General features: G+C 46.0%; 1 protein-coding gene across 1 annotated transcript in view; it reads left to right on the forward strand.

Annotated features, from left to right (window-relative positions):
* The window catches only part of TGS1 (trimethylguanosine synthase 1), a 185,269-nt gene that overhangs the window by 25,651 nt on the left and 142,193 nt on the right, over positions 1-17,425 (forward strand). The window contains 4 exon segments of the mRNA XM_029591286.1: positions 1,580-1,746; positions 9,875-10,720; positions 10,722-10,737; positions 12,998-13,121. Of these exon segments, the coding sequence (XP_029447146.1) occupies positions 1,580-1,746; positions 9,875-10,720; positions 10,722-10,737; positions 12,998-13,121 (1,153 nt within the window).

Genomic DNA, 17,425 nt, shown 5'->3' on the forward strand with positions numbered 1-17,425 from the left:
TCTGATTCTGTCTCTTCGGCTGGTACTTTTTTTTTTTTTTTTACCAAAGATTGTTGGTATTCCATATTAATTGGGCCAATGCCCTCGAAAGAGGAGTGTCAAGATAACTGGTCTTTTGAGTTTTTCAGACCTGCATCAGGTACTTATTTGATACTTAGAAGTGTCCAATTCACTTCATAAGTCGAGAGAGATTGTTTGTTTGAACTGTTTGTGGGTATTACGTAGAGGTAGAGCAGCTACTAGATGGATCAAGGACATACTCTCTTCCACAAATTTACTTGGTGCCTTGACCCAGGCACAGTTTTCTTTTTGGGTGGAAGCTATTGCTATTGTGCTGGTTAACATTTGCAAGGTGGCTACTTGGCAATCTTTGCAAAGCATTGCAAACTGTATGTTTTTGCTAAGGAGGACACAGCTTATGGAGCTGGAGTTCTCAGGGTGTCCCTTAATTCCTCTCTTCCCTAAATAGTTGGGCTTGGATACTTCCCACCTGTTGGGACTGAACTAGACTGGTGTAGTAGGATGAAACAAAAGGAGAATTTTTTTTTTACCTGTTAATTTTCTTTCCATGAATTCTGCCACACCAGTCCAGGACACACCCCACCCCCCCCCCAAGAAGTTGGGCCGCCTTGGAGTAGCAAAAAATTCCTGTGTCAAGTTTCAGATTCTTGTGTATATTTACAGGGGTTTAGGTCTGCTTTCTCCCTGTCCAATCTTTTGGTTTATTTTTTTGTTCTGTTTCCCTTCAGTTCTGGGACAGGTAAGTGGTTTGAGAGAATTTTCTCTCTACATGTTCAAGTTTATTATCCTCAATATAAATAACGTAGTTTTGTTTTCAGAACTTCATCAAGGGAATACTGTGTTCTCTCTGCTGCACCACCTATTCATAACTGCCTCCAGCTGCTGATAGGGGACATAACCTACCTGTTAGAACTGGACTGGTATAACAGGATTGATGGAAAGAAAATTTAACAGGTAAAAATGTCTTCAATTACTTGGTGTTTTTGAAGGCAGTATTTAAAGATGTGGTGAAGAGGGTACTTTGCACACTGCAAAAGATTAAGTGTTTTAGAGCAGAGGTTCTCAAACCTGTCCTGGGGGACCCCAGTCAGTCAGGTTTTTAGGATATCCACAGTGAATATGCATAAGATAAAATTTGCATGCTATGGAGGCCCAGTATATGCAAAATTATCTCATGCATATTCCTTGTTGATATCCTGAAAACTTGACTGGGTGGGGGTCTCCCAGGACAGGTTTATTTGAACCTGTCTAGTTCAAATAATGTTTGCGGGAGGAAGTGAGCTGAAATAACTCGAGAGATGGATGAGAGACCATTGCATACAAACAAAACGGGGGCTGAAGATAAAGGACAGGCAGATGAATGCAGGGCATTGAAAAAGGCAAGAGGATGAAAACTGGAGTTGGGGAATTGTTCTGGAATCCTAGGGGAATCCATTTGCATGAATTAAACAGAAGCCGTTGCCTACTGCTATAAATCTGCAGCAGAATCTTTCAGTACAAGGGTGCAATTAGCTTGTTTTTCACCAAATTAGTGAAAATGTATTGCATTTGTTACCAGAAGTGGAACAAGAGGAAGAGAAGGAATGTCTGCGGGTGGTGGTAGAATCGATAGAGAATAATGCCTTGAACGAGGCAGGGTGCGAGCTGGATTCGGAGGCAGAGCTTATGATGAGCATGGGTTTGCCTCTTCAGTTTGGAGGATTCTCCACTCAGAAGGAGATGGTGGTAAGTTTCCCTTTTTTTTTAATGGACTATTTATTACAGCCCTTGGAATGTAATGCTATGATATTTGTAAACTGAGGTTTGAATCTCGTGGTGGGAAATATATAAAAAAAAAAAAAAAAAAAGTTGGAGCCATCCAAATTGCTTAGGAACCAGGAGATGGTATTTCTTCTGCTTACACTTTGAATGTCTATTTTTCTTTTAACTTTTTTTTTTCACCTTTCCCTTTAACTTTTTTTTTTCTGTTTGCTTATTTTACTCATTTCGACTGGAGTGAGGTTGTTTTTTTTTTGTTTTGTTTTGTTTTTTTAAACTATGCTTTGCCTTTGTTTTCCTCCATCTTTTTTCCCCCGTTCTTTCCTCAAGCCAAAACTTTTCTTGTCTCTTAAATTCCAAGAACTGCAGCAGCAGTAGGGGCTGTCTGGGGCTGCTTTTGCTTCTCCTGCAAAGAGCAGGCCAGCATCGGGAGCTGCCTCAGTCCACGTAGGCTTCTGCTTTGTGTGGACTGGAGACAGGTGCCGCCTTGGACTGTGACAGTTGGGCTGAGCATGGGAAAAAGACTGCTCTGTGCATAGCCTGCAGTCTGAGGAAGACACAGATGTGAAGTGCTTCAAAACTCTGCAGGGAATGTGTGGCAGCTCGGGGGGGAGCTTTGTAGTCCCAATGTTATGCCGGCGGGGGGGGGACTCCTGGTTTCAAGTGAGGCTCCAGCAGACATGTTACAGCTGCAGAGCATGGAGGAGGACTGTGGCCCATCTCTCTTTAGGCCTGAATGGTAGACTGAGTGCAGCGGCTTCAGTGCAGCTGTTCTGCTTATCCCGCAGTGGAACTTCTTTGCCCTTGGCACTTATTTCCCAGGAGTTCTTTAAAGCAGAGGTTCCCCAACCTGTCCTGCGGCACAAACATTTCCATGCTATGAAGGCAATGCATGCTAATCTATCTCGTGCATATTCATCATGGATATCCTGAAAACCTGACTGGCTGGGGCTCCTCCAGGACAGCTCTGCTTTAAGTGTTTACAGGCCTTTTGAATGGGGCTGAGTGCTGTTCATGCAGCGGCCTCCGCGCCTCCTTTCCCCTTGATCTCTTCAGACTTTAGGAGCAGAATGAGGACCAGGGAAAGGGCGGGGGGGGGGTTCAGAAAAGGAGTCTGGAGGAAAATGTGTCTTTCCTGTTCAAACCCAGGTCAGTCCAAACAAGTGGGTTTTGCACCCTACTAGCAGATGGAGGCATAGTACAAAACTTTGAGACACTACTACATAACTGAGAGTGCCACCTGTAGTCCCTCAGTATTTCTCTGTCTCCAGCAGATGGTAGAGGTGCATAGCTGCAGTCTGGAGTTAAACAAAAAAAAAAATGAAGATGAATCAAGAAAGAAGAGATTGTGCTCCCTAAGGTGTTAGCTTCCTTCGTGGGCCATCCCTTAGGTGTAGCTGGGCAAGTGTGGGGTTGGATACCCTTGTCTGTCTTGGCCCGAAAGTTCCAGAGGACTGTAAAATCAGGAGTCCTGGTTCCCTCAGTCGCTCTGAGATCCCCTCATCTGGCCATGGCATTCAGGAAAGTATACCCTCTTTCTGCCCTTTACTTTTAAAATTACTGCCTTTATAAAAAAAAAAAAAAGAGGGAGACAGCCGAGTAGGGCTCAGAGGAATTGAGAGCGCTTGTGCGTTCGTGTCCTGGCGGCTCTGCAGGAACAAAGGGGAAGTGGGGGAGCCCGGGGTCCGGGAGGACTCAGTGAGGCGCTGTGATGTCTGGTCGGCGTGTATGTGTGTGAGTCAAGCATGCGAAAAGCATGACACGGGCCACAGCAAACATCATGTCTGGCGTGTGGGGGAAAGGCGTTAGTGCCTTAATGCAGTCGCATTCTGCCCCTGGTCCGGGAAGGCTCGACGAGGCGCTATGATGTTTGGGCGGTGCACATGTGTGGAGCGCGCAGAAGTGTGATGCTGGCCACGGACTGTGACAAACATCATGTCTGGCCTGCGGGTAAGGCGTTCGTGGCTTTAATGCAGCTGCTCTGCCCCAGGTCCAGGAGGGCTCAGTGAGGCTATGTGATATCTGAGCGGCGGGCATGTGTGCAGCATACAGAAGTGTGACGCTAGCCGCGAACTGCAGCCGCACTCTTCCCCAGTGGCATCACTGGGGGTGAAGGAGGCCCTTTGGAGACTGCAGGGAGGTGATCTCTCTGATCTTTAGATGTCAGCAGGAAGGCCTCCATGGATGCAGAGTCGGCGGTGGCCATGTTGTCTTCACGGGATAGGAGGCCATATGGTTCGGGGAGACCAGTTGTTCCCCACCTCCACTGTAACTGCTGATTCAGAATATGTCTAAAGCCTGGCTTAGTGTGGGAGAAGCCAGCGGAGGAGATGGTAGCTGGTTGTCACCAATAAATCTGAGGCCATCTCCGTGGACTTTGCCCTGCTCCTGTATTTGGCGTTTTTTAGTTAGGCGGAGAGCTGGAGGAAACGCAGCCTCTGGTACACAAGGCTAGCACCCAGCAGAAGTGCCCACAGGGAAATCTGGTGGTCTTTGCCATCTAAGCCTCTTGGGGACCTTTTGGCATTGTTGAAGGGACCTTCTTAGATTCTGCTGCTCCTCAAGAGGTGCTTGCAGAGTACCCTGGGGGGAGCTAAGTACAGGAAATTATGTACAGAATCCAGGATCCATCTGAGGAATGGTGTTCCAGATGTGGGCAGGACTTCAGTCTGTTCCAGAGGAGACTCCAGAAGTGGAACATAAGAAATTGTCATGCTGGGTCAGACCAAGGGTCCATCAAGCCCAGCATCCTGTTTCCAACAGAGGCCAAACCAGGCCACAAGAACCTGGCAATTACCCAAACACTAAGAAGATCCCATGCTACTGATGCAATTAATAGCAGTGGCTATTCCCTAAGTAAACTTGATTAATAGCCATTAATGGAATTCTCCTCCAAGAACTTATCCAAATCTTTTTTGAACCCAGCTACACTAACTGCACTAACCACATCCTCTGGCAACAAATTCCAGAGCTTTATTGTGCGTTGAGTGAAAAATAATTTTCTCCGTTTAATCTTAAATGTGCTACTAGCTAACTTCATGAAATGCCCCCTAATCCTTCTATTATTTGAAAGTGTAAATAACAGAGTCACATCTACTCGTTCAAGACCTTTCATGATTTTAAAGACCTCTATCATATCCCTCCTCAGTCGTCTCTTCTCCAAGCTGAACAGCCCTAATCTCTTCAGCCTTTCCTCATAGGGGAGCTGTTCCATCCCCTTTATCATTTTGGTTGCCCTTCTCTGTATCTTCTCCATCGCAACTATATCTTTTTTTTGAGATGCGGCGACCAGAATTGTACACAGTATTCAAGGTGCGGTCTCACCATGGAGCGATATAGAAGCATTATTACATTTTCTGTTTTATTAACCATTCCCTTCCTAATAATTCCTAACTTTCTGTTTGCTTTTTTGACTGCTGAGCCGACGATTTTAAAGTATTATCCACTATGATGCCTAGATCTATTTCCTGGGTAGTAGCTCCTAATATGAAACCTAACATCGTGTAACTACAGCAAATGTTATTTTGCCCTATATGCAACACCTTGCATTTGTCCACATTAAATTTCATCTGCCATTTGGATGCCCAATCTTCCAGTCTTGCAAGATCCTCCTGTAATGTATCACAGTCTGCTTGTGATTTAACTACTCTGACTAATTTTGTATCATCCGCAAATTTAATAAACTCACTCGTCGTATTCCTTTCCGAATCATTTATATATATATATATATATATATATATATATATATATATATATATATATATACATATTGAAAAGCACCGGTCCAAGTACAGATCCCTGAGGCACTCCACTGTTTACCCTTTTCCACTGAGAAAATTGACCATTTCATCCTATTCTCTGTTTCCTGCCTTTTAACCAGTTTGTAATCCACGAAAGGACATCGCCTCCTATCCCATGACATTTTAATTTCGTAGAAGCCTCTTATGAGGAACTTTGTCAAATGCCTTCTGAAAATTCAAATACACTACATCTACTGGTTCACCTTTATCCACATGTTTATTAACCCCTTCAAAAAAATGAAGCAGATTTGTTAGGCAAGACTTCCCTTGGGTAAATCCATGTTGACTGTGTTCCATTAAACCATGTCTTTCTATATGCTCTACAATTTTGATCTTGAGAATAGTTTCCACTATTTTTCCAGGCACTGAAGTCAGGCTCACTGGTCTACAGTTACTCGGATCGCCCCTGGAGCCTTTTTTAAATATTGGGGTTACATTGGCCACCCTCCAGTCTTCAGGTACAATGGATGATTTTAATGATAGGTTACAAATTGTAACTAATAGATCAGAAATTTCATTTTTGAGTTCCTTCAGAATCCTAGGATTCATATCATCCGGTCCAAGTGATTTGTTACTCTTTAGTTTGTCAATCTGACCTACTACATCTTCCAGGTTCACAGTGATTTCGTTCAGTTCGTCTGACTCATCACCCCTGAAAACCATCTCCAGAACTGGTATCTCCCCAACATCCTCATTATGATCCTAGAGGGGTTCGCTCGTTCTGGACAGAGGAGGTACATCCTTTTATCCCTCAGGTTCTGGATGAACGGAGGATTAAGGGTGCACAGTTGGGCAATGAAGGGGGGACCTGGTCCTGGATGGGCTGCGGGGTTCCCCGGAGATGTTTCTTGGGAATATAATGGTGAGGAAGCTGGTACTCCGGGAATGTGATATTCTGTAAGGCAATGGAAAAGTTTTCTCCTTTGTCGGAGGAGAGCTTGTTGCTCCTGAGGCTGCCAAAAGTGTCCAGTAAGACTTCCATTCCTATAAGGGGGTCAATGGCATTCAAGGATACTTTGGACCTGAAGTTGGAGATATTCAAGGTTGTGGCTTTGAGTCTTCTTGCAGTTATTTGCTAGATGCAATAAGCGTGCTTATTCTGGGTGCAGGAGAAGGACGCTGTTTCTTTGGCTGATTTCTAGGCATGCATCCCACTTGGAAAGCAGGGTTTGGTCTATGTGGTGGATGCGTTGTATGGTTTCATAGGCTGTCACCAGGAATATGAGTTCTGCAGTGACAGCACCAAGGGGCCCAACTCGCAGCTCTGTAGATGACAGATGATAGGAAGACTGGTAAGAGAAGTGTTTCACCTCACTCTCGTGTCAGAGATGTAAGGAGATGCCGTCCCAACAGGAATGCTTCTTTTTCTTCACAAAGCTCAATGCTGCTTTTTCCTTGCAAGGCTCAGGAAGGCAGCAGTCCTTTCGGAGGGCATGTACACCTGGCCAAGATAGTTCCGGTCAAGGGACCGGAGGAAATGCGGCATCACAATGAGGCCAGTCTGTTTCCCTTCTCCGTGGAGACCTTCAGAGGGAGATTGACCCTCTTCTTACGAGGAATGGACCAAGATCATAACAGATCCAGGGGTTCTGGAGGTGATAAGAGACAGCTACGCTACGTACTGTTTCTCTGGATGTCCTGCTGACAGTGGCGTATTTCCATACTCCCATTCGGAAAGACCATCATAAGTTTCTTCGGTTCATGGTGCTGGGACAGAATTTCCATTTCTGGGCTCTTCCCTTCGGCTTGGCCACAGCCCCACGAACCTTCAAGAGGGTGATGGTGGTGGCAGCCTTACGGCGTGAAGGGATTTTGGTACAGCCATAACTGGACGATTGGCGTGTTGAAGCAAAGATACAGTAGGGGGGAGTATGTTTGGTCGATCCAGCGATTTATGAACATCTTGTGGTTGCTGGGTAGGGTGATAGATGTGGCGAAGAGTCATTTAGTGTGGCCCAGTCCATTTTTTCATTGTCCCAACGGTGCCTCAGTCAGTAAATGATAAATATTTTCTGAAACTGTGTAATCATTCTGTCTCTTCTCTAATAGGGCATTCTACATGCTCAGTTATGGTCCATTCCAATTGTGTGTAAGAATTTTTGTCCAAGCAATGTTGTACCATGGGTGCACTTACTTTTGCTGTGTTTAAGTAACTACAAAGTTCAGTTAGCCTGTGGATGGATCTAGATATACACCCAATATATTTTTTTAAACAAGGACAAATGATTATACTAAGCTGTAATGTCAGCACCCAAAGAAACAACATCTTGCAGACTCTGTACAGTTATAATTATAGCCAGGTGATAGCTACATTATTGTGCATTAACTATTTTTCACTTTGGCAAGTGGTTTCTGTTACAGAACTGTTTGATCTAAAGCATCAGACAACATGGCATACATAATTTCATTTAAACATTCAATTCTAACTTTAGTGTTCCTCAAAGTAACAGCCTGATGAATAACCGCTGTCTCCCACCAGTACCACAGAGGTTCGGAGTTCCAGTCCAGCTTCCTATATAGCTGGCTGGTCTTCTCAAGGCACACAGCTTCTGGACCCTTGCCCAAGGAGACCTTTCTGACTTCTGTAGGTTATCCCTCTGTTAACTGGTTAGTCAAGGTCGAGAGCTGCCACTGCTCTCCCTGAGCCTGAGTCTGAGTCCCATGGCCAATCCTTCTCTGGGCCTTCTGGATCCTCAGGGTGCATTGTTGTTTCTTTCCCCTTGTCACTCAAGACTCTCTTCCGGACCTGATGTGTCATGCACCACTTTACTTCCTTTGACTTCCTTGTCTTTGGGGCTTCATCTCTTTAAGGCTGGACTCTGCAGCCAATGGTCTCTGTGAGATCCACACTGCAAGACCCTAGTGTAGGTTTTATGCACCTGTGCTACAGTCGCTGTAGTTTCAACCTCATGACTTCCAATTCCTCCTCCTGTCAGGGGCAGTGGAAGGTTTTTGTATCTCTTGTCTTTAAAGTGGTGACCTCTTCTTCCTCACTCAGTTCCCTCCCTGGTTTGGCCCTCTCTTGCAGCCATGACAGTGTCCTTGTGGAAGCCACTCTCAGTAGTGCTGGGTCTGGCATTCCTTGTGTCTTCCTCCTGCATACCCAGTCTTCACATTCCTCTGCTTCAGCATAGCCTCGGTCCTCTCCTAGACTTGGCTCTGATGTCACGGGAGTCAGAGTGGTACCCCAGATTCCAGTAGCTTGTATGGTGTCCATATACTGTATTCAGGAAACTTGTTGCATTTTCATATTTTCTTGCAGAACTTGTTGCTTGGCTGCCTAGAACTGTAGAGAAATTACCACCTGCCACTGTCCCTCCTGGAAGGTTTGAGGCTGGTTGCTTTCAAAGGACCCCTGTTTAGTTCTCCACCTTTTTTTTGGGAGGTGGGGGACGACAAGCCCTTGCTCAGAATACACAAACTGTCCCTTTTTTTGGAAAAAGGGGGAAAAAAATATCCTGCTTATCCAGTTAGGACTCAATTTTATAGCCCTCGCTTAGGCAGAGCTACTCTCATTGACCTGCTATTTTTAACTCACAGCTGCCTCTGCAGCTAGGCCCCTTAGAAAAAATGTTCTTCATTATACACATCTGTGCTCTGTACATTTAGAGCCACAGTCCTTTACTTTATTCACCTCTGTTCAGTCGCTTAGAGCAGCACTTCACTAGCACAGGCCTTCTGCTCTGTGTAAGAAATAAACAGGAAGAAATATTCTTTTACTACTTTTTTGTTTTCTCTGGCATAGTTTCTGTCTTTGCCCAGCTTAGACGAGAAATCCCCTGAACTGACACTATATGTGGTACAACATGAGTGCTCTATAGCTTTTAAGTGGTTTTTATTTACCGTGCAAACAAATGCATCACAGAAGTAGGTCAGTGATGTTAAAGGGGACTGCCTTACCCTTATAGGATAGCTATGTTACAGGCATTGCCTTTTCCTGGAGTCCCTGGGGCCTTTCTGTTCCCACCTTGTTTCAAAATCTTATCCCTGCTCTCAGGCAAGCCGCCCTGAGAGCTGAATTCCTTTCTGTGCTCTCTTAAGGTGGACCAGGCTCTCTTAAGGAGGTTCTACCTCGCTCTCCTTTGCACTTGTATTTCTATGTTGCTCTGCAGGTGAGTGCTTTCTTATATATGTTGTAGAACTTTTTTTTTTTACCTACTTCCAGTTCTTTGTCATAACAGTGTATAGATTTCTGTACCAAAGAAGGAAAATGTGCGTCATGAAATGTTCACTCATCTCCTTGTGTGTGGTCTTTTCTTTTTTTTTTTAATCTACTTTTCTTTTTCTGTTTTCAGCCTTCAGAGAAACTTAACAAGAGACCTAAAGTTAAGAAAACAAAGAAGAAGAGAGCATCTCGGAAGTATTTGGATGAAATTGTCCAGCAGGTGCAGGAAGAATTGTCTAAGGGTTGTAATGACATTGGTTTTGATGACTTGATTATAACTGTTGAGGAGACTGACACGGCAGGAGAATGCTTGCCACCAGAAAGGGAGGATTCACACATTGTTTGCTCCCTTGCTGACCCTGTGTTGCCTGGTGATCCCTGTTTTGGAGGAGACTGGGAAAAATATTGGAATCAGTATGGAGAAGGGCTTCTGTGGCAAAGCTGGCAGGACAAGCACCCAGAACTACCACCGGCTGGGCACGTCCCCTCCTCTGAGCCTTGGAGCTGCCCTGACACCAAGGAGGAGTGGGAGCAGCATTACAATGACATGTACTGGTATTACTGGGAGCGGTACCAGTACTGGGCTGCACAGGGGTGGACCACTGACTTCTGTAGCAGTGGCACCAACATCAGCATGTCCAGCACAGACACTGACCCATTCGGAGCAGATGGCGTTGGTGCAGAGGCCACGTCCGGTGGTGTCTCGGAGCTTTCCTCCTGCCCTGCAGCCAGCACCGCTTGTAAGGAAAGTCCTTGCCCGAATGATGAGCAGTGTAACGAAGTCCTTGACAGGATTAGCATCATAAATCTGAATTCGGAGGAAATGGAGCAAGACGAATTAGCTTTAAGGGTTATTGATGACAGCCATCAGCAGCCGAGCCAGACTCCTGGTGAAAGGCAGTGTCCTTGTGCTTCAAACAGGAGTGAGCCGAGTGATGGGGGAGCTGGAAAAAAGGAGTGCATCGTCTGGACATGAAGCCCCAGATCAGCCAGGTCAGTGTGGGTGTAGCCGAGACTGATTCTGCTAAAGCACTGCTAAATGAGGATGGAATGGCAGTGCTGACCTTGCCACTATCTTTTGATTGCGTGCTTTAAGTCGGGATTGTGGGGGTTTTTTTGGGTTTTTTTTTTAGTGCTTTGCTTTTTGTTTTTAAACACGCTTTTGTTTTCCCCGGTTATATAAACGTGTCTGCTTATGCTGGCAAGATCTCTTGGGAATACGAATGCGTTTCCTAGAGTACTCGTGCCTCTTTTATAAATCTTGAGAACCATCTCCCTGTAATGGGGTCCGATAATAGCATTCATGAGGCATAGTGCCGCTCCACTGAAGGGGTCGATGTCCTCTGTCATTGTGCCAGGGCCGGCGCAGCAGAAAATGCATCATGCTTGCTCCCTACACACAGCTAAAAGCTTGCTGCTCCCACCATGAATGCTTGGAATCTTGCTTTTAACAAGTTGAGATTAAATTAGTTCATTCTTTTTCAGATTTGTTTTGTTTCAGTTCTCTTTTGTTTTGATTTTTGTATTCTGTATTTTTTTTTTTTGTTTGGTTTTTCAACAGGGACTCACAAGCTTAATGATGATCTCAGACCCATGCAACTTTAGAAGGATATAAATTGTTAGGCTCCCATTGTTCAGAAACTTTGCAGGAATTTATCCTGCCTCAGTTTGCAGTTTCTGATTACCTATATCATTATAAAACAGGCCAGCACTGTGATTTGGTCAAGCTTCTGTCCTGTTATGCTCTTGCGGTGTTCGTCTTTCTTCTGTCCTCCCCCAGTGCTCTTGCAGGACCCCAAGGATTATGGGGCTGTAAGATTTGCTGCAGTCGCAGGTTTTTACCCTCCTCTCCTGGGCCTTGACCATGGCGACTATTCATCCTTTTAAGTGTATGCTCACCTGGAATTTAGTTTCCATTATTAAAGCCGTTTTCTATGCCTTCCTTAACAAATGTTTGCGCCGCCTTTTAGCGCCATGTATATTGGCGGGAACAAAGTGATGGTCTGGTGCCAGCCTTGCTTGCCTGCCTGCCTGCCTTGCGGCACACCTAGGCTCAATTCCTAAACCTGCTTTCTGATGGACTGGGAATGCTGTAGAGGCAGTACCATTAGGTTTCAGGGTGCACTGAAGGGAAGCTGTGGTCGGTGGCCCCTTGTTAAGTACTTCCATTGCATTGACTTTGTTAGAAAGAAAGGAAAAATAGGAAGAAGAGTATAGAAGCAGAGAAAATCCCCCAATAACTGGAGGGAGGCTTGTGACACTATAGCCCCAGGAAAGGGGGGGGGGGCAGTTCAGATTGAGCTGAAAACCCAAAAGAGCAGGAGGAAACTGCCAGGCCCCCTCTTTAAAAAAAAAAAAAAAAAAAAGCTTAAATCAATGCCACAGTCCAAACTTAACAACTTCAAATAACCTGTGTGACACATTGGGTTGTCTCCTCTTTTATGTTTTGTTTTGTTTTTTTAATCAGTGCTTTTGGATAGTTGCTCTCGAGCCTGCATCAGACTTTCCCAAGCTTCTAAAGCAGGTTACTTTATTCCACAGGAGGGAGAAAACTTGGGGTTTTTAATTGTATTTTTTTGCCTGCAGTTTCTTGCTACGCCTTTTGGACTTTTAACTCAGTTGGAACTGGGCCTTCATTCCTAGCTTCCCCATCACCTTCCGCATTACTGTGTTCTGGATTACAGAAGAAACAAGTAAACAAAACTTAGATGGCAAATGTTTAGAACAAGAGTGTGATTAGAGATTAAGATGCTGTGTAGAAGAGTTTGTTCATGTGCTTTGGTGCCTGAATATATCTGTGCAATTAGGTATAAGGAATGTTGCAGATAAACACAGCGGTTCTGAATTACAGCAGCTCGGTCCTACTGCTGGAGCACGTGCTGCCCTCCTCAGAGCAGAAAGGGACATGTCTGGTTATAGCCAGCGCCGTGTCGAGAAGGAACGTTCACGTGATTCTGGTCCTTGTGGCTCATCTATGATGGGATTTTATTTTTAAAGTGAGTTAAGATATTGGGATAAACTATGATTTTATTTTTATTGTGAGTACCATGACTTTTAGGGGGTGTTTGATTTAATAGTCGTATGTATTCCTAGTTTTCTGCATTTCTGCTTTTTCTTATGGAGCATTGAGCTTTTTTTTCCGTCCATTATCCATGACTGACTGAACCTTGATTGTTTTAGTTTAATTTTAATTTTTGAAGTGGATTGAACAGAAATCCCATGACTGTCTCCGTTTTTTTTGTTTTTTTTTAAGGTTCTGGGCCAGAGTCAAGAAGGGTTGCAAATGACCAAAGTCTTCCAATCAGAGGAGAGGAGCGTGGAGAGGAAGATGAGGAAGAACCACCACCTGAAAACTATGTAGCAAAGCTAAAGAGAAGGTAAGTAGTAAAGCCTTGGTTGGCATCACCACGAGGGTTTTCGGAGACCACCTGAAGTTACTCAGAAACATAAGGTGGAGCCTGAGCGTCCTATGCAAGGAAGCATTGTGATGGTGGTAGATGAGGATTTTCTGAGATTAAATCCAATGAGTTCTTCTACAGTACCAAGCTCATGACTGATTACAAATATGGAAATATTTGCAGATAATACTCTGAAAATAGGTACAGCACCTGAATTTCCTAGAAGCAGTGATTTTTTTTTTCCCCGTTCCTTTTTTTTTTTTTACAATCCTGCCTCTTCCCTTGCCCAACATCCTTTGACTGTTGCATCAGGTGATGACTGAAGCCTTTCAGTGCCTGTAACTTCTAGAATACACCTATGCAACACGTGTCCACCGTATGAGACTTAGCCATGCCTCTTCTATGACGAGCTGAAACCCACGTAGACAGGAGATCTAGACCCCGCCCCCATCTTGGCTGTCCCTCTGTTCCAATGATATGGAGCCCAGGTTAGTTTTGCCAAAAATTCCATTTCCTAGCGTGTAGCAGATGGACTCAGGACCAATGGGTATAGTGTACTCCTGATAGCAGTTGGGAGACGGAGTCAGATTTCAATCTGATGGCAGCCTACATATACCCGTGCAAGAAGCGCAGCTCTTCAGTATTTCTCTCTCTTAAGCAGTTCGGGACACCACACACACTTGCACAGTGCTAGAAAATCCAAACCAAAGAAGAGAAAAATTTTACTTCTACAAGATGAGTCCCGCTCTCCTGCGGTGATACCTAAGGGTCCCTCCCCAGTCGAGAATTCCTGAGGTGATTTCCGAGATCCCTCAGAGGTAAGCCTCGGTCCGGTAGCCGGTTCCCGGCGTGGACTTAGCCCCCTGAGTGGCTGAGAGGCAGTGGGTACAATACCGAGCATGGCGGTGAAGGTATTTTCCCTCTCCCCCCGCAGCCGGAGACCAGGAAGCACCGAGACAAGGTAAGGTAGAAAACTTTCTTATAGTCTCCAGTCTCCGAGGCTCGGATAGCCGTACAGATCGACCTCCCAGCATCTGTTTAATCGGGTTGAGCAGCCCCGTCCGGGCTAGACCCTGATCCGGTGCGAGGGTCCTCTCTCGTGGAGACCTCCGGGGGGAGGGGGGGGTAGCCATCTTGCCCGCGTGGTCGTCTGCACCATTTCCCCCCCCCTTGATCGCCGTGTTGTCCGCACATCTGTGCCATGCACACAGCGGCGCGCACAACGATGCAGGGCGCATAGATAGTCCTATGTGCCCAGCAGCGCACGCATCCCCCTTAAGCACACAAATCGCTGCCTGCATGCACATCGTTTGCGCACCCGGAGCGCACAACTAAGTCTCCCGGCGCGTGCACCTCCGCGCACAGACGAGTTCTGAGCCGCTCCACGTGCTCGAATCATGGCACCTCCGGCCAAGAAAGCCAAGGGGCAAGCCCTCTGTCCTGCCTGCCACCTGAGAGCTGCGCAATCAGAAGTGGCCTCTGCCCTACGCCTGCAGTGCGAAGATGCTCAAGAGGAACCGAAGCAAGGCCCTCTTCAGACAGTAGAGGAGTCCGGCTCCACCAATGATAGTACCCCATACCTCTGTATCCCAGGCACCTCGGGGAGCTCCTCTGGACTCAATATGGACCCAGGGAACTTTTCCTGGGTGGAATTCTTCAAAGGCCTGCAAACCTTTGTCCAGGCACAATCAGTACCACCTGTGACACAGCCCCCTTCGGATCCCCCCAAGACACGCCCCTTCTGGACAAATGCCTCCCCTTAGGGGACACAGACACCTTGACTCCCTGGAGGAAGGGGAAATCCGTCCAAGAATGGAACCATCCCGAACCATGATGCGATTTTTCTCCAAAGACGAGTTACCAGATCTCATGTCTCTGAGTCTGAAAACGCTGGCCATTCCTGGCACAAGTACCACAGTGGAGCCAAAGACGAATCCAGTTTTGGTCAGTGTCCGTCAGGCTCATGCTATTTCCCAATGCTACAGGCCGTACAACAACTGATTGACCTGGAATGGAATGCCCCGGAGGACGGGCCCTAGAAGCCCTGTACCCCCTGGAACCCACGGCCAAAGAACTTCTAGGGTTCCCGAAAGTGGACGCTATGGAATGCGCTGTCTCAAAGCGTACTACCATCCTAGTCGAAGGAAGAGCTGCACTCAAGGATGCAAAGGACAGACGTCAGGAATCCATCCTTAAACAATCATTTAATGTTGCAGCAATGTCCCTGTAGATCGCTTCCTGCTGCGCCGTGGTGACACATGCCTGCTTGCTTCTCTCCAGGAATGCAAACGCTTCCACCGAAACATTAGAACCAGCATTATCCTTTCTCACGGATGTGACCTCTGACCTACTGTGCACCTCAGCCAGGGGCGTCTCATCCATAGTGGCAGCCAGGAGGCAACTATGGCTCCGAAATTGGTCAGCCTATGCCATCTCCAAGACGAAACTCACGAGAATGCCATTTAAAGGATCCCTCCTGTTCGGAAGCGAGCTGGAGAAGTTAGCCAACAAATGGGGCGAATCCCCAGTACCTCAATTACCGGAGGACAGGAACAAATGTGGAATGCCTTACCTGACCCTCTGAGACAAATTCAGAACAAAAAAGAATTCAAAAAAGCTTTAAAAACATACTTCTTTAAAGAAGCTTTTGGAAATTTAGATCCCATCATAAGTTAGACCTTGATTTCTAAACATTATTTTTGCTCAATCATTTATGCTTAGAAAGTGTTGGATTATTATCTTTTCTTTATCTTGTTTATAAATTAATGGTTAAAGTCACTACATTTAATTTTTATTTTGAAAATTGATCATGAGTTTAATGTAATTTTTATTCTACTATAATTTATAATTTTTAATTTTTAATTTATTTTAATTTAGTTGAGGAATTAGTTTATAGCTAATTTTTATTTTTGAAAATGTATTGTAAACCGCATCGGTCATTTCATGTAATTGGTGAAACGGTATATAAATGTTTTAAATAAATAAATAAAAGAAACCAACACCCTTCTCCCCAAATAAACAAGGGCAGAGGAGCCCAGCGTTTTAGACCGTACAAAAACACATACCAAGCATCTCACCCCGCTGGCAGGAGCCAGTCCTTTCGTAACAAACACAAGAGGGGAGTAGGCGCGGGTACAGGCCCCTGCCACACCCCGCAATGAGAATCAACAGACCCATCCACAGGAAGAAGCCATGGGGCAGACTTACCGTCTTCTACCAAAGATGGGTCGAGATAACGTCGGACAATTGGGTCCTAACCATCATTCGAGAGGGATACTTCCTGGACTTCCACAGCATCCCTCCAGACAAATTTATGAGATCACCATGCACTCCCCCTCCAAGAGGATGGTAGTGGAAACCACACTGACAAAACTACTCAGCCTAAAGGCGATAACCTCGGTGCCCACGCACCAACAAAATACTGGTCACTATTCCATTTATTTTATCGTTCCCAAGAAGGAGGGAACGTTCCGGCCCGTCCTGGACCTCGACCGTCAATCACTACCTGAGGGTACCGCACTTCCGCATGTAAACCCTACGCTCAGTCATAAGGGCAGTACAACCGGGAGAATTCCTGACTTCTCTGGATGTGTCAGAAGCCTATCTCCACATCCCGGTCCATCACGACCATCAGCGCTTTCTACGCTTTGCGATACTGGAACATCATTACCAGTTCCGGGCGCTACCCTTCGGACTAGCTACTGCCCCTCGGACGTTCACCAAAACCATGGTGGTAGTGGCGGCGACACTGAGGAAAGAAGAATCCTCGTACATCCGTATCTGGACGATTGGCTGATCAGGGCAAAATCTCCGGAAGAAAGTTATCAGGCGACCACCAGAGTCAAGAACCTACTGCAGAATCTCAGGTGGGTCATCAACACAATCAAGAGCTGCCTGCAGCCCTCCCAATCGCTAGAGTACCTGGGAGTTCAGTTCGACACCAAACAAAACAAGGTCGTTCTTCCCCCTACAAGGGGAAGGAAATTGATGGACCAGTTGAGAACTGTTGAACTGTGCTCACCCCAAGGTAAGGGACTACCTCCAAGTCCTCGGCCTCATGACATCGACCCTAGAAGTTATCCCATGGGAAAGGGCCCACATGCGACCACTACAACGTTCCCTACTGTCACGATGGAACCCGATGTCCCAGAACTACTTCGTTCACCTCCAGCTACCGGCAGAGGTGCGTACCCAGCTCCAATGGTGGCTACAAGAAGACCATCTGACTACCCTCACCGCTTTGGGTCTTACTCACCACGGATGCGAGTCTGCGAGGGTGGGGA

This window comes from Rhinatrema bivittatum, chromosome 2 (assembly GCF_901001135.1).
Source record: "Rhinatrema bivittatum chromosome 2, aRhiBiv1.1, whole genome shotgun sequence".
Taxonomy (NCBI): domain Eukaryota; kingdom Metazoa; phylum Chordata; class Amphibia; order Gymnophiona; family Rhinatrematidae; genus Rhinatrema; species Rhinatrema bivittatum.